The sequence below is a fragment of the Chiloscyllium plagiosum genome, unplaced genomic scaffold (genome assembly GCF_037043375.1).
Source record: "Chiloscyllium plagiosum isolate Xiang-an unplaced genomic scaffold, Cpla_swu_hap1 HiC_scaffold_17, whole genome shotgun sequence".
NCBI classification, from domain to species: domain Eukaryota; kingdom Metazoa; phylum Chordata; class Chondrichthyes; order Orectolobiformes; family Hemiscylliidae; genus Chiloscyllium; species Chiloscyllium plagiosum.
The window spans coordinates 55,984,113-56,010,444 of NW_028270155.1; the positions used below are offsets into that span (position 1 = coordinate 55,984,113).

The 26,332-nt window shown below is 40.5% G+C and overlaps 1 protein-coding gene across 1 annotated transcript in view; it reads left to right on the forward strand.

Annotated features, from left to right (window-relative positions):
- Positions 1-1,066: 1,066 nt before the first annotated feature.
- LOC148147347 (uncharacterized) overlaps positions 1,067-26,332 on the forward strand; it is a 29,970-nt gene continuing 4,704 nt past the window's right edge. Inside the window, exons 1-4 of the mRNA XM_087996148.1 lie at positions 1,067-1,126; positions 2,622-2,779; positions 19,366-19,589; positions 24,657-24,830. Of these exons, the coding sequence (XP_087852274.1) occupies positions 1,067-1,126; positions 2,622-2,779; positions 19,366-19,589; positions 24,657-24,830 (616 nt within the window). The remainder of the gene's footprint in view (positions 1,127-2,621; positions 2,780-19,365; positions 19,590-24,656; positions 24,831-26,332) is intronic.

Consider the following 26,332-nt stretch of genomic DNA (forward strand, 5'->3'; position numbering starts at 1 on the left):
CAAGCAGTTCAAAGTAATCAGGCAGAATCAATATGGCTTTGTGAAAGTAAACTCAACTTATTAGAGTTCTTTTAGAAAGTAATAATCTATGGATAAAGGGAAACTGGTGAATCTATTATACTTAGATTTCCAGAAGACATTTAATAAGGTGTCACGTCAAAAGCTATTGTGAAATTTAAGGTCTCATGATTTAGGGAATAACATTCTGACGTGGAAAGAGTCAAAAATCACATGACACCAGGTTATGATCCAACAGGTTTATTTGAAACACAAACTTTTGGAGCCTTGCTCCTTCAGGTAGCTAGTGAGAGAGAATACATCGGACAGTGAATTTATAAGTATATGGATCAAAGAGTCAAACAACTGATGCAAATGTATTGAACAAACCTAGTTGGCTGTTAAGTCTTTAATTAATTAGAATGGAGATGCTGGTTTTGACTGATTATAATGTAAATCCCAGAATTTATTTCAAGTTACAGCCCTGCGATAACTTAAGACTTTATCTGTATAAAAGAGGTTACATATCAGGTCAGACAATGCATTTTAGGTGTGAGGCCTTGTTTAGAGTCTGTCTATGTCCTAACCTGGAGTCAGATTGGTTTATTTCCAAAGTAGGAATTTATAAAATGCCACATTGACTGACTTGAAAGAAATTCTGGGATTTACATTTTAATCAGTCAAAACCTACATCTCCATTCTAACTGATTAAAGACTTAACAGCCATCTAGGTTTGTTCAATACATTTGCATCAGTTGTATGACTCTTTGATCATATACTTATAAATTTACTGTCCGAAGTATTCTCTCTCACTAGCTACCTGAAGAAGCAGCAAGGCTCCAAAGCTTGTGGTTTCAAATAAACCTGTTGGATCATAACCCGGTGTCATGTGATTTTTGACTTTGTCCACCTCAGTCGAACACTGGCATCTCCGCATCATGACATGGAAAGAAAATAGGCCAGCTAATAGGAAACAGAAGGCATAAAAAGGTAATTTTCTATTTGGCACATCTTAATGGGTGATGTGTCACAGGAATCAGTGTTCAGACTTTAACGTCTTACACTTTATATGAATGATTTGAATGAAGAGATCAACGGATTGATTGTTAACTTTACTGATCACGCAAAGGTAGGTAGGAAAGTAAGTTCTGAAGAGGACAAAAGGATACAGATAGGTTAAGTGTATGAGTAAAGATCTGGCAAATGGAGTATAATGTAGGAAAATGTGAAATTGCACTCTTTAGCAGGGAGAATAAAAAAACAGTATTTAAATAAAGAGAAATTACAAAACTCAGAGAGATCTGGGTGTCATGGGATGTGAATCAGTATATGGGCATGCAGATACAGGCAAGTGATTGGGAAGACTAATAGAATGTTGTAGCAAGCAGAATTTAATACAAAAGTATGGAGATCATTCTTCAGTTATACTGGGCAATGGTGAGACCGCATCTGGAGTACTGTGTACTAAAGAAATGTAAACTCTGCTTTCTCTTCACAGATGCTACCAGACCTGCAGAGTTTCTCCTGAAATTCCTGTTTTTGTACTGTGTTGGTCTCTTTTATTTAAAGAATGACGTAAATTATTTGGAAGCAGTTTAGAGGGATTTGCTGGGCTAATGCGTGGATTGACTTACGTGGTAAGGTTGTATAGGTAAGGCTTGTATCCACTGTATTTTAAAAGAGTGAGAGGTGACTTGATTGAAACATATAAGCTCCAGACAGATGTTGACCAGGTAGATGTGGAAACAATGTTTCCTCCTGCATGAGAGAACCTAGAGCCAAGAGTCACTGTTAAAAATAAGGGGTCACCAATGACAGAGATAATGAGGAATTGCTTCTCACTGAGAGTCAATTGGCCTCAAAAAGTAGTGGAAACAAAGTAAATGGTGAAGGCAGAGTCATTGAACACTTTTAAGGCGGAACTAAATAGATTCTGGATAAGGGAATGAAAGGTTATTGAGAGTAGGTGGAATTATGGAGTAATCAGATCACCCATGATCTTATTGAATGGCAGAGCAAGTTTAAGCTGCCAATTGGAAATTCCTGTTCCTACTTCATACATTCATATGTTATGCTGGTTTGCAGGCACTCACACATGCAAGGAAAAGAAGTACTTTGAAACTGAAGCTGTAATTTTGCTTCAAGAATGAAAAAAAAAACAGATTTAGTGCAGCTCACAGTTATTGAAACAACCACAGAGAAAGTTAGAGAAACTTAACAGGTCTGGCAGCATCTGTGGAGAGCGAAAAAGAGTTAATGTTTTGGGACCAGTATGACTCTTCTTTATAACTAAACATCTGACAATTACCAGGATCATGTTATGATTTTCCTGTCCTGTGGGAATATATCACAGCTGCCTGGTTGGCTCAGTTTCAAATTGATAAAAGTAGCCTGGGGACAAACAATCAATATTCCTGTTGATTTAAAAAAAAAACTACAGTTCTGTTAAAGCAAAGACAGTAATTATTTTTATATACTATGGTTCAGTATGGACATGTTTTAAATATTGGAATACATACATGGTTTACACGAAGTAATGTATTGTTTTGCAATTTCAATTTCTTATTGTAGTAAATATATTGAATTGACACCATAAAATGTATGCTATTATCATTGTTTTTCAGTGGGATGATAAAGGAAAAGCAGTTCTAGTGAATGCAAAACTTTATGAAGAAGAAATTAAATTGTATGGGGAGCTTCTGCCTGAACTAAAGAACTATCAGAGTATATCAATGCTTCACAGCTTACTTTGCACATATGGATTTAAAAAGAAGATGGCAAAGTACGTTATTGTGAGGGACGAATTGTACCATTGTAAAATATGCTTACATGGAAAAGAAACTGAGTACTCAATGCAAAAAATGGTGTACAAATCTTTCAAAACTCTTATTCTAATCGATTTAAGGGAAAAGTATATAATGTTCACTTTAGGCTTCTTATCAGTTTTCTACAATGTGGCATTTACAACAGCAATACACTTCACTCCGAGAAGTTACATTTAATTAAGTAAAATTACTCAATCTAATAATAAGTTCAACTGAATTTGCTCAATTGTAACCTATTCTTTGACAATGATTTGATTGGACCTGATTTTCACAATGCTTTGGGACACATGGTATCCAATTAATTGAGATAAGAATGTGATATTAAACACACATTCAGCATGACAGAGAGCATCTCCATGTGATCCTCAGCATAATCTTGAACTAAATTTAGGTATCTGCTCTGAACTGAAAGAGAACATGTTAATATTTAAGTATGGAAGTTATGAGGATCAATCAGTATCCAACAAGCACATATGACATTCCTTGGTCCACTTTTTAAATAGGCATTAGCTCATTAAATCCAAATTAGAACGTCTCTACCAGAATAGCACAGAATGACCGGACAAATGGGAGTAATTGTTTGAATTAACAGTAGTTAATGTAACCACCAAATTGCATTCACAATAACATCACAAAGATGTCAAAATTAGAGATGTCAATCAAAGTAGATTAAAAGAGGTAACAAAAGCTCAGCAAAATAGATGAGTCTTATAAGAAGGGTTGCAAAGGAGGAGAGGGTGACAAATAACGTTTAAGAGTGAAGTCCAGAGTAAGCTTACAGCAGCTGAAGACATGGCCTCACAAATAATAGCTTAAATGGAGAGGGAATGCACAAGATGCTTAAACAGAAATGGAACCAATGAAACTGGAGGAGATTATAGAAATAGGAAGAGACAAACAAAGCTGTGGAGAGATTAAAAAACTTAAAAATGGTTGAATTTTCTTATTTGTGTTAAGTATTTTTTCGAGTAAGATTCAGTGTACCTAGTTTGCCATGACTTAGGGTGACTTTTCTCATGCAATCTTCTGTTCTTTTTGTTAATTATGCATTTGGGCTCTATGGACCCTCCATGCAACAAGGTGGAAGTGCTTGCAACTGTCAGGACCTCATGGCATTCATCAATTGGCACTACATTTAAAGCGAAGCTGTGCACCAAGGAACAAGCCAGGAACTGCCCTATACATTGTGATACTCATTATCACAGAGGACATGGCCAAGAAAGGAAGCTGGCACCTTGCCCCAACAGGGACCTGGAGGTGCTAGTGGACAGGGTGATGGAGAGGACAATGCTTTAGTGCTGTGCCTAGGGTAAAACGAAATGTACAACAGCATATAAAGATGATGATCTTCTGCACTCTGCCACCACTTTATTATGCTACTTCACACTCATCCATGCTACATCACAAGGCCACCACTCACTATTACTGCAATAGTACACGCCTCTTACTGCAATAGTACACGCCTCTTACCAAGGTCATAAACTACAACTCTCATTATTGCATGCAGCATGTCCACTCAATCTCTCATCCACATCATCCTTCCAAACTACTAGCCCTTCCTGTCCTCTGCATTTTCTACTCACTCTCCTACTCCTACATCATTGCTAACTGCTCTTCCATTTACTTCTATCATTCTCAATCTCTTCCTTTGTCTCATTGCAGGAAAAGGTGTCTCATAACTGGGCTAAGATGTCAAGACCAGCAGAAAAGGTGTGGCAAACATAAGGCTCCTCATACCACATGAGGAGAAAATTCTTGAGCTAGATGGAGAAAAGCACACTCCTCATGTAGGATGGATAGATGTGAAGATACAACCAACCCAGTAAGCTTCACAGTTCCGCGCTGCACTGCTCTCATATTACCACCAATACTAACTCATTTTTAGGAGGAAGTGAGTACTGCAGATGCTGGAGATCAGAGCTGAAAAATGTGTTGCTGGAAAAGCACAGTAGGTCAGGCAGCATCCAAGGAGCAGGAGAATCAACGTTTCAGGCGTAAGCCCTTCTTCAGGAATGAGGAGGGTGTGCCAAGCAAGCTAAGATAAAAGGTAGGGAGGAGGGATTAGGGGGAGGGGCGTTGGGAATGCGATTGGAAGGAGGTTAAGGTGAGGGTGATAGGCCGGAGAGGGGGTGGCGGTGGAGAGGTCGGGAAGAAGATTGCAGGTCAAGAAGGCGGTGCTGAGTCCGAGGGTTGGGACTGAGAAAAGGTGGGGGGGAGGGGAAATGAGGAAGCTGGAGAAATCTGCATTTATCCCTTGTGGTTGGAGGGTTCCTAGGCGGAAGATGAGCCGCTCTTCCTCCAGGAATTGTGTTGCCATGGTCTGGCGATGGAGGAGGCCAAGGACCTGCATGTCCTTGTCGGAGTGGGAGGGGGAGTTAAAGTGTTCAGCCACAGGGCGGTTTGGTTGGTTGGTGCGGGTGTCCCAGAGGTGTTCTCTGAAACGTTCCACAAGTAGGTGGCCTGAGTCCCCAATGTAGAGGAGGCCAAATCGGGTGCAGCGGATGCAGTAAATGATGTGTGTGGAGGTGCAGGTGAATTTGTGATGGATATGGAAGGATCCCTTGGGACCTTGGAGGGAAGTGATGGGGGATGTGTGGGTGCAAGTTTTACATTTCTTGCGGTTGCAGGGGAAGGTGCCCGGAGTGGAGGTTGGGTTGGTGGGTGGTGTGGACCTGATGAGGGAGTCGCGGAGGGAGTGGTCTTTTCGGAACGCTGATAGGGGAGGGGAGGGAAATATATCCTTGGTGGTGGGGTCTGTTTGGAGGTGGCAGAAATGACGAAGGATGATACGATGGATCTGGAGGTTGGTAGAGTGGTAGGTGAGGACCAGTGGGGTTCTGTCCTGGTGGCGATTGGAGGGGCGGGGTTCAAGGGCGGAGGAGCGGGAAGTGGAGGAGATGCCAAATTTTTATTCCTCTTCACAAAAACTTCTCTGGCTTTCTTTATGCAGACAGTAGCAGCACAATGTTAATCTCTGCCTCATAGAGACCAGTGGAGACTCTCAGCTCCACATCTACGTCATCTGAGAGTTCACAAATAATGATAAGTCTTTTACTAGCTGAGAGACATACAGGATCTCCCAAAAGGTTCTTCTCAGGACATTCCAGAAGTGTCTGGACCGTGCAGTTCCTGGACTGTGCAATGCTGCAGTAGTTTCAGCTGAGGACTGTCAACCTTCCTCTGGGCAGGATATACTGATCAGGCCTGGGCTCTGTAGGCCCAAATGCTCTGCTGGACAATTGCCCATGTCTTCTTGGCCTTCCGGCCCAACTACAGAACTGGCACTCTACAAGTCAGGATTGCATTTACACATAGTGGGAGGGAAAGGAAGGAAAAGCTTACTGAGGGCACATCATTTATAAAATATCTTGCACTCTTCAAAATATATATACACTTGCACTCTTAAAAATTCTGATCTAGTGTCTTTGTCACGTTTGGATCCGGTTAATTTGCACCTATGTGAGAGATGAGCAGATAATCCAGGGCTGAAATAATTTGGAAAGGCCAAGCCTTTCTCATCTCTCTCAAGAAACAAACTCTTTGGCTGCAGATCAAATATTATGAACTCTGACAATGATGACTGCAGCCAAGGCATTGCACTTTATTGTGAACATCACAGAGACTAAAAGCAACATATGGGGATTGTATTAGGACCTGGCCTGCAGACATTCTCCACCTTTGTGAGTGAGAATACAGAATCAGTGATGATTCCACACATTTTTGGTGCTAAAGCTTTATTTGATTAGTCAGCTTTTCAAGAGTGCACTGTAGGTAAAGATCGGAAAATGTACAATGGGAATTCACATGTCCACCGTCCCTCTCAAAGTGCCGTGGTCTGCCGAGAAAACTGCACCAAATTTAACCTCTTTCGGGTTAAATATTGTCAAAAAGGATGCTCAAGAAATTAGGGCAATTTAGTAGTCTACACGCACCCTGAAATATTAAAGGCTAACTGGTTGTGGAAGGCTCAAAGGAGATGCCTTAGGATTCCTTTCCACCTACTGCCTAGCATGAGAAACCTCACAGCACCACTCTGAGATTTCCTATGTTAACTAAAGTCATTGGAGCTACATAAGCTTAGCATAATGCGATGTTAGTGCTCTGCCTACCAGACTGCAGCTTTTTCCATAACAGTCAGTAGGATCTGTAATGTGCAGATACTTGAAAGTAGAAATGCCCGATGATATCGAGTGTACAATCAGATGGACAACAGAAAAAGGTCAAGGATTGCAAAAATAACCAGGCTGATATGTCCTTTGCACAAGGTGGAATTACTTGCTATAGAACATTCAAAAACTTTGACAGTTAAAGTGTTTTAATGTGGTTCAAAGTATCATTGCACTCAATGATACTTTGCTCTAGCATGCTGTCTTGGATATTCATACTCATCAGTGTCGTAATCCTCATCTTCACCCTGAGGATTACTGTCAGTTTCTCATTTCCTATGTATTTAGGACATACCACCTTTGTCAATCCAGTTGTGAAAGCCCCACCAGAGGTGCAGACAACAAAATCCTATCTTACAGAAGCCAATGGTCTGTTTCACAATAGCTCTGATAGTAGCATGGGCAGCATTATATCTGGTTGTAAATTTGCTCACTGAGCTGGTTGATTTGTTCTCAGATGTTTCATCACCATGCTAGGTAACAGTTCGCTAAACAAAGACATGCACAGGAATTTCTAGAAGCTTGGCATTTAAACTGGAACTCCATTAACAAACATATAGATTTGGCCCTCATTTACCAAATTCTCAGAAACAGGACCGGAAATGATATCACCCACCACACCAAGCGAGGCACACAAATAGCGAGTAGAACAGAACATGAACACTTCAGTGGAGGCTTCACTGATGATGTTATCTAACATGGTGATGAAACATCTGAGAACAAATCAACCAGCTCTGCGAGCAATTTTACAACCTGATCCACAACCTCTTCTCCAAAATCTCAGCATTATGTCTTCATTCTACATCAATTCTGAGGGTTTAATAAAGATGTCATCAGACATGTTTGAAGGGAGGAGCCTTTTTTCTTAGCAGCCACCTCTAAATGGCCTGAGAACCTTGGAAGAAGACATAAACCTATGAGTTCTCATGTATGTACATGTCATGAGAGCTCCCAGAATGTCTAGCGCACACCTTCAAAATCGAGCATTAGTGGTCACATATAATTTGAACATTGATAGTGGACACTTTCCTTTATATATTCTAGAGATTGGTGACTAGGTGCTCTCAAAGTAACCTGGGTACAGTCTGTAGCATCTTGCACTTGGGGGAATATGACAATGACGAACAATGTCACTGCCTAGGCTGACTGTCTCTCCTGATTATGGAGGAGGGGGGATATGAACAGCTGTGACCTGAATAAAGTGGCAACAGTGACATCTCAATTGTATATTTCGGGCGAAGAATGGGAGAATACACAGGTTTCCAGTTGCTCCTTGATATGAGCCATTGGCATAAGAATTCAGGGCAACTATATTGCTATCTGGTTCTTCAGAACAAAGTCATACTGCAGCAAATGACACAGTTTGATGTTGATGGCACAGGACATCCACATTCTGGTCCTGCACTGAGTTTCTGACATCTGTAGAGAATGAGCAAAGCTTGTAGATGTAGAGTCACAACATTTTCCTTCATCTCCTTGGGGGAGTCCTCTCCTACTCTTCTCCTTCTGGAGGCTGTGCAGCAACCAGAGATTGCTGTTCTTGCTGATAATATTGAAATTGCTCTTGCTTTCAATTTTGTGTTTGCATCTGAAGCAATGCCCAGAGGACTCCAGCCATGGTGATGTCCATTTCCAATGTGTGCCACATAATCTGTGCAGAATGTCTGAAGAAGAACACCATTTCACTAATGCTATTGCTGAACTCTTAACGTTAATCAAATGAAGCATCATGTTATGTCCTGATGCATAATGCAATGGAGGTTTTGCAAGAAATGTCATGCCTTAATGAGGTATTTTGAGGTATTTTGCATGTTCAATTTGTACATTGCATAACCAAAGTATTCATGCTACACTGGGGGACTGGAATTCTGGCAGGAAGTCATCTGTGATAGCCCCGTCCCCAAAAAAAAGGTATGCTTGCGCATCACAGACCATGTCCTCGCATACATACAGTTCATTGTGCAAATGAAGCAGCTCCAAAGTGTTGTCTTCCAGTGATACGTATGGAATATATTTCAGACATGTCAAACCCACATGTCACACTCATGTTAGTGTCTGATTACATTTGCTTAGCTGACACAATCAAGGAAGCAATTCGTGCTAACAATATGAATTGGGGGAGGTGATTGCCTAGTGATATTAGTGCTGGACTAATCATTAGTCCAGAGACCCAGGTAATGTTCTGGGTAGCTGGGTTCAAATCCCACCAAGGCAGATGGTGAAACTTGAATTCAATAAAAATCAGGAATTAAGAGTTTAATGATGACCCGAAATCCATTGTCAGTTGTCAGAAAAACACATCTGGTTCACAAACTTCCTTCACGAAGGAAACTGCCTTCCTTATCTGGACATGTGATTCCAGACGCACAGCAATATGGTTGACTCTTATTGCCCTCTGGGCAATTATTCATGGGCAATACATAACCAGTGATGCCCTCATCTGGTGAATAAATTTTAAAAACCCATAACTTATAATGTGCACTCTTGTACAATGCTGATTGGGTGGAATTCAATAGCAGATGAGTGGTGTTACTGAGTCAGTGGAGGCAGGATTACTTCTATTGCCCATACCTGGGCCTCAAATTCAAATAAGTTACCCCACCCCAAAGAGAAAACAATAACTTACTCTACTCACCCTGCAAGCAAATACAATCATCTTGAATCATTATTGTGCAGTTAACTTTGGATCGAAGATGGTAACGTTTCAACTTTGTGTCTCTTGTGAGTGACTTGCAGGGTCACCTGAGATGCAAGGTGATCTTAAATCCTTATTGTTTCCTTTCATGTTGCTGTCCTCAATGACCTTATAACTCCCCTGTTTTTGCTCAGTCCCTTTATATAACTGTCAATATCCCAATTTATCTCTAGAGCTCACGAAATTGCAAATTGCCATGTTCTTGTTAGCCACGCTCCTCCAATACAGTTCAGAATGATAGCAACTTGTGAAAACCTCTTTTCCCAAAGCTCTCTGTACCTGCCTATGCTCTGAGATCCCCCTTTTCTATCTTGAATTTCCCCTTTTAATGTAATCATTCTCTCAGTGACCCAAAAGCTAGTGTGCTTCCAATTAGACCTGTTGGACTGGTGTTGTGTGATTTTTAACTTTGTACACCCAGTCCAACACCGGTGTCTCCAAATCATCCTTATGTTACACATCAGAGGTTACATATTGGTTAGACATAGTCCAGGCATACACTGATATTCTAACACAAGACAAAACTCTGACCACACTGTTTAGTTGTTTCCCTTGACTATTCAGTGGTTCCCAACCATGACAAGTTGCCTCTTTCTCCCTCTGCACTAAAAAGCAAGGCAAGCCACAGAAGCTAAAAGCCTGTAACTTAGCACTGAAGTGCTAATAATATCAACCTAAGCCATAGAGACTGACTGTCTCTAAGTAACTTCACATTCCTGATGAAGAGCTTATGCTTGAAACGTCGACTCTCCTGCTCTTCAGATGCTGCCTGACTGGCTGTGGTTTTCCACACATCTTGACTCTGAATTCCAGCATCTGCCGTCCTGGCTTTCTCCCTGTCTCTAAATAATTGTAGAATGAATGAGTGCTAAGAAATTTAGAACCTTAAGATGCATCCTATGAAAATATGTGCAATGAGTGTGTGCATAACGTGAGAGCTAGACTGCAAGGAAGCATGATGATGTGATAAGGCGGGTGATTTGCTGATGTCAACAAAGAGAGTCTATGGTGTAAACAGGAACATTCTGATTATGACAGAGTTGGATGAAGTCATGCAGCTGCCAGTAACTGCCGACTTTCATAGTCATAGAGCATGGAAACAGACTCTTCAATCCAACTCATCTGCACTGATCAGACATCCTAATCTGACCTAGTCCCATTTGCCAGCATTTGGCCCATATCCCTCTAAACCCTTCTGGTTCATCCACGTGCCACTTAAGTGTCATAATTGTACCACTTCCACCACTTCTTCTGGCAGCTCATTCCATATACGCAACATCCTCTACATGAAAAAGTTACTCCTAAGACTTTTTAAAAATCTTTCCCCTCTCACTTTAAACCTACGTCCTGTAGTTTTGGATTTCCTCACCCCAGATAAAAGACCTTGGCTATTCATCTTATCCATACCCCTCACGATTTTATAAACCTCTAAGGTCACCCTTCAGTCTCCGATACTCTGGGGGAAAAGGCCCCATTCTATTAAGCTTCTCCCTCGAGCTCAAACCCTCCTGTCCTGGCAACATCCTTGTAAATCTTTTCTGCACCCTCTCATGTCCCGTTTTTGCTCCCCTGATTTCCTTCTTAAGTATACTCCGACTGTCCTTATACTCTTCTAGGGATTCACTCAATCCCAGCTGTCTATACCTGATATATCCCTCCTTTTTCTCAACCACATATCCAATTTCTCTAGTCATTCAGCATTTCCTACACTTACCCAGCTTTGTCCTTCACAGGAACATACTATCTTTGAATTCTCATTATTTCATTCTGAAAAGTCTCCCACTTCCCAACCATGCCTTTGCCTACAAATAAACTCTCCCAATCAACCTTTGAAAGTTCCTGTCTAATATCGTCAAAATTGGAGCCTTACTCCAATTTTGAACTTTAACTTTTTAATCAATTCTATCCTTTTCCACAACTATTTTAAAACTAATAGAATTGTGATCAGTTGTCCCAAAGTGTTTCCCCACATCTCAGGGACTTCCCCTGCCTTATTCCCCAACAGAATGTCTGGTATTGCTTAGTTTTTAGTAGGTACATTCACAAATTTAGATTATATTAGATTCCCTATAGTGTGGAAACAGACCCTTCGGCCCAACCAGTCCACATCGACCCTCTTAAGAGAAACCCACCTTGACCCACTTCCCTCTGACTAATGCACCTCTCACTATGGGCAATTTAGCATCCCCAATTCACCTGACCTACACATCTTTGGACTGTGGAAGGAAACCGGAGCACCCGGAGGAAACCCACGCAGACAGAGGGAGAATGTACAAACTCCACACAGACAATTGCCCGAGGCTGGAATTGAACCTGGGACCCTGGTGCTGTGAGGCAGTAGTGCTAACCACTGAGCCGCCATGCCGCCCCTTTTAAAGACTTTGGCTATTCACCCGATCCATGCCCCTCATGATTTTACAAACTTGTATGAGGTCACTCCTCAGCCTCTGACACTCCAGGGAAAATAGCCCCTGCCTATTCAGGCTCTCCCATAGCTCAAGCCCTCCAACCCTGGCAACATCTTTGTAAATCTTTTCTGAACCCTTTCAAATTTCACAACATCCTTCCTATAACATCTTTGGACTATGGGAAGAAACCAGAGCACTGAGAGGAAACACAAGCAGACATGGGGAGAATTTGCAAACTCCACACAGACAGTCGCTCAAGGCTAGAATCAAACCCGAGTCTCTGGCGCTTTGAGGCAGCAGTGCTAACCACTAAGCCTCTGTGCCTGCACCAAAAATTTTCTTGTACACATTTAACAAATTCAATGTTGAGAATTGACACTGTCTATCTTCTCAGGGCAGGACGTGAGAATTGGAAGTGGGATAGAGATGAAGCAAGTTGAGGTATAATGAGGTGCAAATACATTGAAATAAGGTAGCACTGTTTAATAATGAGATTCTTAAGTTGCCATTTAAAGCTTAAGGAGAAAATTGGGAAATGTTTCTTCAATATTAAGACTCCAATTATTTCCACCCACAATTTTCTTGCTGTTGCCCATGCTACTCCAGGGAACATAAAATTCCACCCCATATTTCTGACATGGAAATGGTATTAAAATATTCCTCAATTGCTAAGTTACACAGCACTTCTATTCATTTCCAAGATAATATAATTGAATCCCAAAAGAGATCTAAACATACAGCCACCATCAGAATGTCTTCTTAGCAATGGATAAATTATTATATAATAAAACTATTAGAGCCTTTGGCGGCTATTATGGTGTATTCACTAGAGCCACTGTACAACAATGTGGTATTTGAAATAAGGCCTGCAACTGTGCAAGTATTTTTATTACCAAAATTAAATAATATATACATACATTTAAATTTAATTAACTTTGACATTTCCTCAGCTGCATTGCGCTCTTTTGGCAATCTTCCAATGAAAGGTCCACAGAGGTCTATGTTCCTAATTGCATTATGGTTACACTTGGAAGAGAAAAGAACTTATGAATATAAATTGCCCTTTTTCATTTTATATGCAATTTCTGCAACAATAGATCAAATGCAAATGGTTTATGTTGCTTCAATTCTGTCATCATTCTTATCATTTACTAATTAAACCTAATGAAATGCTCAAATGTAAAATATGTTTAAAAAGAATTTAAGAAAATGTACAACACAGTACAATTTGTATTAGTCTCCAGAACTGGATGATTTTCTTGTAATGGATACAAGATTTCATATACTGCAATACGCATTAATAAAATCATGTAACTATAATATCTGTACACAAAATGTTCCCCTATAAACCATAAATAAAGCTCATAAAAACATTTTTAAAATTCATTCACAAAGTTGTGTAAATCATATACTGGTCAGTTTGTTGCTATATAGAAGGTACAAATGGTCATCTGAGCTTTTTTTTGGGTTTCTTTGTTCAATATAAATGGCTTGTGTAAAAGAATAATTACCTATGCTACCCTGTATGGCATCTTAGCAGCCAAGGCCTTAAATTCAGGAGGACTTTACTTCTGCCATGGTGTAATGCTGTGACACTACTTAATAAAAGTAAAAAAAAATAGTTTCATGGAAAGAAAATAAAACAAAGAACCGTGGATGATGAAGATCATCATCCAAAAATAGAAATTGCTGGAGAAACTCAGTAGATCTGGCAGCATCCTTGGAGAGAAAACAGAGTTTACGTCCAGTTATCTTTCTTCAAAAATAACAGCAGCTCGGAAACGGTAGCATTTACGCTGATGGCAGGTATGAGAAAAAAGATGAGCAGATAGGTGGAAATAGAGCCCAGAGAAAGAAAACAAAAGTAGGCAGATAAAGGAATTTTCGACAGTAAGCCAGGGAATGAGAAACTAATTAGATGATAAATGGACATAATGAAACAGTGAAAATGGGTTGGTTGTAATGAAAGAAACCAAATCATGACAGGACATGGAGTGTAGGGTGGATAATAGATAGTTCATGCTCTAAAGTTGTTAAACTCAATGTTGAGTCCTGAAAGTTGTAAGGTCCCCAAGTGGAAAATGAGCTGTTGTTCCTTCAGCTTATGTTGAACCTCACTGTTAAAGCACTGCAACTAGCCTGAGTCATGGTGGCATGGGAACACAGTAGTGTTTTGAAGCAGCAGGCAAATGAAACTTGGGATAATTTTTCCGGAAGAATGTAAATGTCCCACAAAGTGGTCATCCAGCCTACATTTCATCTCCCCATTGTAGAGTAGACCGTATTGTGAAAAGCAATCAAGTACTTTAGATTGAGTGAATTTCAGATAAATCACCGCTTCAGTTAGAAGTGTGTCTGCATCCTTGGAGAGTGAGGAGCGAATAGGGAAACAGATAGATTCTGTGGTTGCATAAGAAGTTGCCATGGGGGTGTGGGGAGGTGTTGGGAGTGGTGGAGAAGTGGATCAGGTTGTCCTGGAGGTTCCTGTAGAATAGGAGAAGAGGGGATAGATAATATGACTGGTAATGGCATCCTACTGGTGATGGCAAAAATGGCAGCTAATGATTCTTTGGATGAGGAGGCTAGTGGCATGGAACATGAGGACTAGGGGGACCATCTTGTTGTTGTGGGAGGCAAGAGAAGGGGTCAGGGTAGAATTGCAGGAAATGGATTAGACATGGCAACTGCCCTGTCAACCATGGAAGCAGGCAATCCTTCGTTGAGGAAAAAGGTGGAACATTTCTGAGGCACTGCTGTGGACATCATTAGAACAGATGAGATGGAAACAGCGAAACCAAGAGAATGGAATGGAGTCCTTATAGGAAACAAGGTGTGAGAATATAGTCAAGGTAACTGGGGGTTCAATGAGTTTGTAATTGTTATCAGTGGCCAGCCTATCCCCAGAAGTGGAAGAGAGATGTCAAGGGAGTGTAGGAGTCAGAGATGGGCCAGGTAAAGGTGAGAAAAGGATGGAAATTGGGAGACAAATTGATACATTGTTCCAATTACAGACAAGATAGAGAAGCAGCACCAATGATGTAATCAATATTCTGGTTAAAATGTGGGGAAGGACCCAAGTAGGACTGAAACAAGGAATGTTCCGTATACACCACAAAGAGGCAGGCATAACTGGGGCCCATGACGGTATCCATGGCTACATCTTTGACCTGAAGGAAGTAAGAGGTTTTAAAGGAGAAGTTGTTCAAAATGACAATGAGCTTGCAAGGCAGAGGAGGGTGGTGGTGGATGGGGACAATTCAGGCCTTCTTTCGAGGAAAAAGCAGAGAACCACAAAGAGCAGATAACTATAAGCCTATTAGGCTAACATCTATTGTTGGAAAAGTTTTGGAATCAAATTATAATGAAGCAGTGGCAGAATATTTAGAGTCATAGAGATGTGCAGCACAGAAACAGACCCTTTGGTCCAACTCATCCATGCTGACCAGATATCGCAACCCAATCTAGCCCCACTTGCCATATCCCTCCAAACCATTCCTATTCATATACCCATCCAGATGCCTTTTAAATGTTGCAATTGTACTAAGCTCCACCACTTCCTCTGGCAGCTCATTCCATACATGTATCACCCTCTGCATGAAAAGGTTGCCCCTTAGATCCCTTTTATATCTTTCCCCCCCTCACCCTAAACCTATGCCCTCTAGTTCTGTACACCCACCCCAGGGAAAAGACTTTGTCTATTAATCCTATCCATGGCCCTCATGATTTTATAAACCTCTATAAGGTCACCCCTCAATCTCCGACGCTCCAGGGAAAACAGCTCCAGTCTATTCAACGTCTCCCTATGGCTGAAATCCTCCAACCTTGGTAACATACTTGTAAATTTTTTCTGAACCCTTTCAAGTTTCACAACATCCTTCCGATAGGAAGGAGACCAGAATTGCAGGCAATATTCCAACAGTGGCCTAACCAATGTCCTATACAGCTATAATATGATCTCCCAACTCCTATACTCCATACTCCGACCAATAAAGGAAAGCATACCAAACGCCTTCTTCATTATCCTATCTACCTGCGACTCCACTTTCAAAGAGCTATGAACCTGCACTCCAAGGACTCTTTGTTCAGCAACACCCCCTAGGACCTTACCATTAAGTGTATAAGCCCTGCTAAGATTTGCTATCCCAAAACGCAGAACCTCACATTTATCTAAATTAAACTCCACCTGCCACTTCTCAGCCCATTGGCCCATCTGATCAAGATCCTGATATAATCTGAGGTAACCTTCTTTGCTGTCCACTACACTCCCAATTTTGGTGTCGCCTGCAAACTTACTAACTATACCTCTTATGCTCACATCCAAATTATTATATAAATGGCGAAAAGTAGAGGACCCAGCATCAATCCATGTGGCACTCCACTGGTCACAGGCCTCCAATGTGAAAAACAACCCTCCACTACCACCCTCTGTCTTCTCCCTTTGAGCCAGTTCTGTATCCAAATGATTAGTTCTTCCTGTATTCCATGAGATCCAACCTTGCTAATCAGTCTCCCATGGGGAACCTTGTTGAACACCTCACTGAAGTCAGTATAGATTATGTCCACTGCTCTGCCCTCATCAATCCTCTTTATTACTTGTTCAAGAAACTCAATCAAATTTGCGAGACATTAATTCCCACCCACAAAGCCATTTTGACTATCCCTAATCAGTCCTTGCCTTTCCAAGTATGTTTACATGGGAAGAAAGTTAGCAAATGTGAAGTTGTTCATTTTGAAAGTAAGAACAAAAGAACAGAGTGCAATGGAGAAAAGCTGCAGAAAGATGCGACAAAAAGGGACTTGTGGGTATTTGTTCATAAAAACTTAAAGCTAGCATATGGGTGCAGCAGGTAATCACAGAGGCTAATGGAACATTAGCCCTTATTTCAAGGGGATGAGTGTATAAGAGTAGGGAAGTCTTACAACAATTGTACAAGCTGCTGGTGAGACCACATCTGGAGTACGGTGAGCAATTTTGGTCCCCTTACTTCAGGAAAGGTATTACTTCATTGGAGGCAATTCAGAGAAGGCTCACTAAAATGATCCCCAGCATGGAGGGATTGTCTGATGAGCAAAGATTAAACAGATTCGGACTTCAATCATTGGAGTTTAGAAGAATGAGAGGTGATCTCATTAACACATACAGGATTGACAGGGTAAATGCTGAGAGGATGTTTCCTCTCATGGGAGAGTCTAGGACCAGGTGGTACAGTCTCAGAATTAAGGGGCATCAAATTAAGACTGAGGGAAGAAGAATTTTCCCATGGAGAATTAATGAAGTTCGAGAGAGAGAGAGAGAGAGAGAGGTGCCGGAATTTCATGCTATAGAGTCTGGACCATTGTATGTATGAAGGGCTTTTGCCTGAAATGTCGATTTTCCTGCTCCTCGGATGCTGTGCTTTTCCAGAACCACTGTAATCTAGACTCTGGTTTCCAGCATCTGCAGTCCTTGTTTTACCATTGTATGTATGACTGTCAATGCTAATTGATTTGGGGGTGGGGGAGTAGAAGGGTGGCAGTGGGCGGCACGGTGCCACAGCGGTTAGCACTGCTGCCTCACAGCGCCAGAGACCCGGGTTCAATTCCCGCCTCAGGCGACTAACTGTGTGGAGTTTGTACGTTCTCCCAGTGTCTGCGTGGGTTTCCTCCGGGTGCTCCGGTTTCCTCCCACAGTCCAAAGATGTGCAGGTCAGGTGAATTGGCCGTGCTAAATTGCCCGTAGTGTTAGGTAAGGGGTAAACGTAGGGGTATGGGTGGGTTGCGCTTCAACGGGGCGGTGTGGATTTGTTGGGCCGAAGGGCCTGTTTCCACACTGTAAGTAATCTAATCTAATCTAAAAAAACCCAGAGTTAAAGGAGCAGATATTTAGAGGACTGTGGTTGGTTTGGAGGGGCAAAGGAAGGTACTGACAAAGGGCAAGTGTAAGAAGGAATTTAATCATAAAGATGAGAATTGTAAACTCAGATGAACAATGATTTGAATGATTGTCAAATAAATAAATATCAAGTCTACAGTTGCCAGTGTGCAACACAAATGTGGATAGTTAGAAGTCTTTGGAGTTTGGAAGATGGGAGGATTACCCCCATAATCCTCTCCGAGGGTTGACTGTCTTTGGAAGTCCTTGCCACAGAGGGCAGGGGGACAGAGTCCTTGTGTATATTTAAGGAGGAGAAAGTGAGGACTGTAAATGCTGGAAATGACATTCCTTGTGCTCAAAACGTCAACTCTCCTGATCCTTGGATGCTGCCTGACTGCTGTGCTTTTCAGCACCACACTTTTTGATTTGTGTGTATTTAAAGCTAAGATAAATTCTTGATCAGTAGGCGAGTCAAGAGTTTTGGAGAAAGGGCAGGAAAATGGAAGTGAGGAGTATTGAATCAGCCATGATCCCTTGAATAGCAGAGCAGGCTTGAGGGACTGAATGGTCTACTCCTGTTCCTATTTCTTATGGAAGCTTGGTATAATTATCTTCCATGTTAATTTTAGCTCCAGATTATTTTTTGCATTTCAAATGTCAAAATTATTACTGATATTTAATTCTCACATATCAACGGTGTCTTTTGAAAAATCAAAAGGGAGTAAATCTTTTTCTACCAATGATGTGAATGGTTGAATGGATCTGTTAACAGATTTTTGTTACTCAGAAGTCTCATTATTCCAGTAAAGGTTTGAGCATAATTTTCCTAAAATCCTAAAGTTTGTAATTTCACATGGTTTCCAATTTGTGAATCATTGTAAACTATTGAGTCAAACATTTATTGAGTGCATTCTGACCCAATGGTTACTATAGGCTTGTATGCCAACAATGCAAAATTTCCAATATTTTGATTAATGGTTAAAACCTCCCAAAAACAATTACTATAGTTGTGAATTTGAACACACTCCATAACGTTTATTTAAAGTGCAGTTCTTGGAGCTATTAGTATATATGGATTGTTACTCTAATATTATGCAAGTAAATTTTCCAGAAATGTGATAACATTTCTGAACTGAAATTTACTTGACATAAAATGAGAAGATATAACAGCTTATTCTGTATTTACAACAGTGAAGTCAAATATTGTATTTTGCTCATTCTACACCATTCTTTAATTATATAGGGGAATATGGAACTTACCAGAGGTGTACATGGAATTTAGATAAAATTCTTGCTCATAGCACTCTTTATGTTTTACCACCATTCATAACATAGAATCTATATTTAATCATTTAAAACATATCTTCAATTTATTTGTAATGGAGTTCATAGGTATATTGTTTTTTATTTGCATTTCTAGGGCCAGCGCAGAAGTGCACATTTTTCAACATCCAGACTTTACAAAAGAACATTCATACAAAGACATTGAGAGTGATAGCAGTAAAACAGATCTTTCAGCAGCTGCTCTGCAGCAGAAGAAAGCCCTTAAGAAAAAGAGACGCAATGACGGGGTGGTAATGCCAAATAGCACAACAATCTCTCCAAAAATCTCAAACGTAACTCAGGAAAGCAGCACCAAAATACGTAAGACAAGTAAAAAACTATGCATTCCTAAACATCAGACAATTGCTACAGTGAGTTCTTAGATTCACTAAACAAGCGTTTTTTGTGAAAGAAGTTCCAATTTACCAACATGAATCTATCAGCAAACCAAATATTTGAGAGAAAAAGTATTGCAAATAATACACTATTGGTTCATTTCTGGTTAGAATCCAATCAAGAGCAATAGGATAAAAATCTTCTTTCTCTACCAGTCTAGATGTGAAATTATTTTGGACACTGGTCCCCAATTCTTACTGAGAACAAGGCTCAGTAAGAGGTTCAACTACACAAAAAGTTCAACAATTCAGAAAAAGAGCACACACACTTGAAGTTAGCTAATGTGCGAGGTTGACACATCTTCAAAAATTAGCTTGTAGTACACTGACACCATGTTATTATATCTTTTGTCATGATATATCTGACCTGGGATACCCAAAGGTGATACCGCTATCAGATTTAACATTCTTATAAATTCAGTTGTGTCAGTAACAGATTAATAGAAAATAGATCATGTTTAAATTAATTTTTACCTGATGTAAAATGTAAGTGAAAGTGTGAAAACTCAAGTATGAAGGACTGAAATATTTCTTCTTTAATTGTGTAAGGTATAAAACATTTCCCAAGATTCAGTGCTCCTCGAGAACTTTTCATTGCGAGGTGAAGGAAAGATGGAGATCGCATAACAAAATATTTCAGTAGTGTTTTTAATTTCAAGAAATGTCCCAAGGTGTTTCTGGTGAAATTAGTCTTAGAGTTACACAGCACAGAAACAAACTCTTCAGTCCAACTAGGTCCATGCTGAACATAATCCTGAACTAAACTAGTCCCACCTGCCTGCTTCTGGCCCATATCCCTCCAAACCTTTCCTATTCATGTATTTATCCAAATGTCTTTTAAATGTTGTAATTGTGTCGTCATCCACCTCTTCTTCAGGAAATTCATTCCACACACGCACCACCCTCTGTGTAAAAAATTTGCCCCTCATGTCTTTTTAAAATCTCTCTCCTCTCATCTTAAAAATGTGCCCCTAGTCTTTAAGGTCCCAATCCGAGGGAGAAGAGAACTACCATTTATTCTATCTATATCCCTTATTATTTTATAAACTTCTATAAGGTCACCTCTCAACCTCCTATGCTCCGCTGAATAAACGTCCCTGCCTAACAGCCTTTCATTATAACTCAGACCTTCCATACCCAGCAACATCCTGGTCAATCTCTTCCAAACTTTCTTCAGCTTAATAATACCTTTCCTATAACTGGACAACCAGAACTGGACACAGTATTCTAGAAGAGGCCTCACCAATGTCCAGTAAAGCCCCAATCCTATACTCAAAGGACTGAGCAATGAAGGCAAGCGTGCCAAACATCTTTTTAACCATCCAATCAATATGGAACGCAAACTTCAAAGAATTATGCACCTGAACCCCTAGCTCCCTCTGTTCTACAACACAACCCACAGCCCTACCATTAATTGTGCAAGTCCTACCCTTGTTCGTTGTACCAATATGCAATACCTTGCATTTATCCAGATTGAAAACCATCTGTCATTGTTCAGCCCGTTGACCCATTTCATCAAGATCCCTTTGTAATCTTCGAAAACCTTCTTCATTGTCTACTATGCCACGAATTTTGATATTGTCTGCAAACTTACTAACCACGCCTTCTATATTCTCATCCAAATCACTTATGTAAATGATAAACAAAAGAGGATACAGAACTGATCCCTGTGGAACACTGCTGGTGACAGGCCTCCAGTCTGAAAAGCAACCCTCCACCGCCACTCTCTGTCTCCAGGCTCACCCTGAATCCCATGTGACCTAACTTTACTAATTAAGTCCAAGTAAACAATGTCTACTGCTCTGCCCTCCTCAATCTTTTTGGTAACTTCCTCAAAAAACTCAAACAAGTTTGAGAGACATGATTTTCCTCACACAAAAACATGTTGACTGTCCCTAATAATTTTTTGCCTCTCTAAATTCCACAAATCCTGTCTTTTAAAATCACCTCAACAATTCACCTACAACTGAAATCAGACTGACAGGACTATATAATTCTCTCGTTTCTCCTTACAACCTTTCTTAAACAAAGGTACAACATTAGCTACCCTCCAGTCATCAGGCACCTCACCTGCAGTTATAGATGATGCAAATATTTCTGTAAGGGGTCTCACAATCTCCTCCCTTATTTCCCACAATATTATGGGGTACCTTAGGTCAGGTCCTGGAGATTTATCCACCCTTATATTCTCTAAGACCTCCTAATCTTCCTTTTCTGTAATGTGAACTGTTTTTAAAACATCAAAATTTATTTCTCTGCATTCTTTAGTCTCCATTTCTTTCTTCACAGTAAAAACTGATGCGAAATATTCATTTAGTATCTCTCCCATCTCCATCAGGTGGTGGAGTTCAACACAAAGACAGCCCCATTGATCTTTAAGGGGCCCTACCTTCTCTTTAGTTACCCTCTTGCCCTGAATGGATTTGTAGAATCTCTTTGGATTATCCTTAACATTATTTACCAATGCTATCTCATGTTCTCCCTTTGCCTTCCTGATTTCTTTCTTAAGAATGGCCCTACACTCTTTATTAGAGTGGTGCTGGAAAAGCACAGTGGGTCAGGCAGCATCCAAGGAGTATGAAAATCAACATTTCAGGCAAAAGCCCTTCATCGGGAATGCCTCTGAACTTGCATCATCACACTCTTGAATGTCTCCCACTTGTCGGATGTCCTCATTCCTGATGAAGGGCTTTTGCTCGAAACGTTGATTTTTCTCCTCCTTGGATGCTGCCTGATCTGCTGTGCCTTTCCAGCACACTCCAATCTTGACTCTAATCTCCAGCATCTGCAGTACCCACTTCTGCCTACGCTCTTTATATTGATTAAGAGATTCAATTGAACCAAGTTGTCTATATTTAAAATAAGACTCTCTTTAATTCTTGACTAGAACCTCGGTATCTTTATTCATCTATTCTTCCTTAATCTTACCAGCCTTACCTTTCACTCTAGCAGGAACACAATGCCTCCGAACTTGCATCATCACACTCTTGAAAGTCTCCCACTTGTCAGACGTCCTTTTGCCTGCAAACAGTCTACTCCAATCAACTTTTGAAAGTTCTTGTCTCCGACCATTAAAATTTGCCTTACTCCAATTAAAACCTTTAACTTTTATGGAAGGCTTATCCTTTTCTATAACTATTTTAAAACTAATGGAATTATGATTGCTTAACTGAAAGTGATCCCCCACTTTTACTTCAGTCAGCTGCCCTGTTTTATTTCCCAAAAGAAGGTTTACTTTTGCTCCTTCTCTAGTAGGAGCATCCATATACTGATAAAGAAAATTTTTTGCAAGGTTTGTGAAGGTTTGTAGCTCAGGTTGAGGTTTAGGGTGTAGGTTTGCTCGCTGAGCTGTAGGTTTGATATCCAGACGTTTCATTACCTGGCTAGGTAACATCATCAGTGGTGACCTCCAAGTGAAGCGAAGCTGTTGTCTCCTGCTTTCTATTTATGTTTTTCTCCTGGAAAAAAAACCTAAAAAAAAAACACCATTTCGACTGGGACAGGCTAAGCAAAGACATGCTAGAGAATTCCTAGAGGCCTGGCACTCCAACCACAATGCCATAAACAAACACACAGATCTAGATGCCATCTATCAACCCCTCAGAAAATGAACAGGAAATGACATCACCACAAACCCCAGGAACCCCATCCAGGAGAAAGATATAAATAGAAAGCAGGAGACAACAGCTTCGCTTCACTTGGAGGTCGTCACTGATGATGTTACCTAGCCAGGTAATGAAACGTCTGAATATCAAACCTACAACTCAGCGAGCAAACCTACACCCTAAAGAAAATTTTCTTGAACACATTTGACAAATTATCCACCATCCAAACCTTTAACACAATGGTAGCCTCAGACAATGTTTGGAGAATTAAAATGCCTCACTGTTACAACCTTATTATACTTCCATATATCTGAGATCACTCTGCATTTTTGTTTCTCAATTTCCCTCTTACTATTGGGAGGTCTACAGTACAATCCCATCAAGGTCATCTTCCCTTTCTTATTTCTAATTTCTAACCATAGATTTTCACTGGACGATTTTTCAGAAATATCTTCTCTAGTTACAGCTATAATGTATTCTTTATTCAAAAATGCCAATCCCATTATTTTCTTGCCTCCTTTTCTATCCTTCCTATAGCATCTAAAACCAAACATTGAGCTGCCGGTCTTGTCCATCTCACAGCCAAGTTTCTGTAATGACATCCCAATCCCATGTTCTTAAACATGCCTGAGTTCATTAGCCTTACCTGTAAGAACCCTTGCATTGAAATAAATGCAATTTAGTTCATCTTCTACCTAATCTCTTAAATTCGCTCTGTAGTGCTTTAATGTTTTCCCCAAAAATGCTATTCCTACCAATGTGTACAATAACTTCCGGCTTCTCAATCTCACCTTTGACAATATGCTTGAAACACTTAGACATGTCCTCAATGCTATCAGCCCATTTTGCCAAAATGTGAGGAATGTTGACCCAATATGAGTGAGTTATATTCTTAGTAAGGTCAAAAGAGAGCGAGGTTGAGAGAGAGGGAGGTGCTCGTATTTCATGCTATACGATCTGGACCATTGTATGTATGACTGTCAACGGTGATTGTTGAGAGGGGGGTGGTGGTGGGGGAATAGAATGGAAATGATCCAGAAATTTACAGGCCAGATCATTATTGACTCTTTTGTCTGTACAACTGTTCTTCTCTCTCTTCGGGCTCTATCCATACCTATTATTTACTCCTTGCCCCCTTCTCCCACCTCACCTTCTGCATTTAAACCAACATTATCCTAGCTACCATTTGTTCTGAGGAAGGGTCACCTGAGAGTATTTGTTTATCAGCATTTACAATGATAAAAGTTTAGCTATAAATACATTATCTGTTGTTATTCAACAACAAAGTTTTGAATGACCCAAGTCCTTAAAGTAAAATATTTAATGTTATATTTAACTTGATTTTGCTTTTTTTAGTTTATTACTTGTGCACTACTCTTTGTTTATAGCATCAACCGGGAAACAACGGAGAATGTTGTACCAGTACATTAATTTTGATAATCCCGAATTTAACATACTTACTACAACTGATGATGATAAGAAAGAAAAACCCATACAAGAAAACATTATTGAGAACAAAACAAAAGTGTCTGTTTCAAATCATCCAACAGCTCAAACAGCAGGTAATCCACATCTTGCAAATGCAGAGTTCATTTCACTTTAATGTTTCCATTCTTCTAAAAATGTTATGTTTGCTCTCTGGCATCCACATCCAAGTCTATCTGATCAACTTGGAGGATGGAATTGTTTAGCTGAGAGCAAAGTGACATTTCAATAATACTAATGCTTGATTTGGGATTAGAAGTAGTTCAGGTCTTGTGTCAGATGGAGAGGCATGAGCAGACATTCACGAGTAGATGGTGGAGATTATAATAAGAACCAGAGGAGGGAAAGGAGCAGAATTAAAGCAGGTTTGTCTGCATTAGTGGGGCAGGCGACAATAAATTTGATCTGAAACTTCTGTTTTTTCCTGGAGTTTCACAGAGGGTTTCTCTCCCTGAGGCATAGTAAGTCTTTTCTTTCTACTGCATCTTACTAAACTCACCTCATTAAGTACCTATCCATCCCTGTGGCACTCCTTTCAACAGATTCTAACCCCATTCTACCATACAACACATGGTATTGGAATGGAACCCCTTCTATTAATGAGTTCCACAATGATGCGATATGGCCCTCTCATTGCAACCTATGTACAATTGATGGCACCCTGCCCCGGCGGAAGCCACTTATGCTTCCAAATCATACTGCCTGGACTGTAGCACTGATCTTGTCATGGAGAAACAAAATTAATCAGTTGCATAGGTCACTGTTCTCATGCATTTGTGGGTGCACAACTGAGGGCTCCTGCACAGGTCAGCCAGCATTCCCTGGAAGGAGCCGATAACATAGAAGTTTGAAGTGGTTGTCAGCTTACACAACTGAGAGAGGCTGGCCTCCTGCTCCTGTAGCCCTCACGTCCCATTCCAGCAACAAACATAGTTCTGTGTTAGTGTCCTGCGACATTCAGAGCCTGCATCATCACTGCACCTTGCTCATTCTCAGAAAATGGATTAGGTGTATGAAAATTGCCTAGGCTGGGTGCCCTTCAGGCTTGCACTTTCTCTTGGGCTCGCCACCTTCATCTTCTTAACATGGCAGCCACAGCAACCAACATCCCACCAGCAGCTGGGTATGTCATTCTTGCTGGCAATGACCATGTTGGGAACAAGGAACAAACTATGTTCTAAACTTTGATAACAGGTGGCATACCCAATACTTGAAGCCTCGTACACAAGCACAACCAAACAGCGAGACATGCAGCATTCTGATAACGAGGATCATAAATCATCCAGCATCAGCCTTATCACATGCACAAACATCAGTAGAATCGTTGTACTACTTGCAAGGCAGAAGATGAAGTGATTGTGTCTGCTTTCCACAGCACCCTTATAGTTCACTTTTGACCAGTCTTCACTTCTTTTTAACTCATAGCTGCTAACTTCTGCACCATTATGATGCCATTGCTCAATTTGGAAAGACCAACGGCATGGTACAAATCGCCTTTGACCAGCATTTGAACCATAGACACATTCACTTTGTATGCAATGCACACAGATAGTGAAATGATTGTAGATTCAATGTAGCT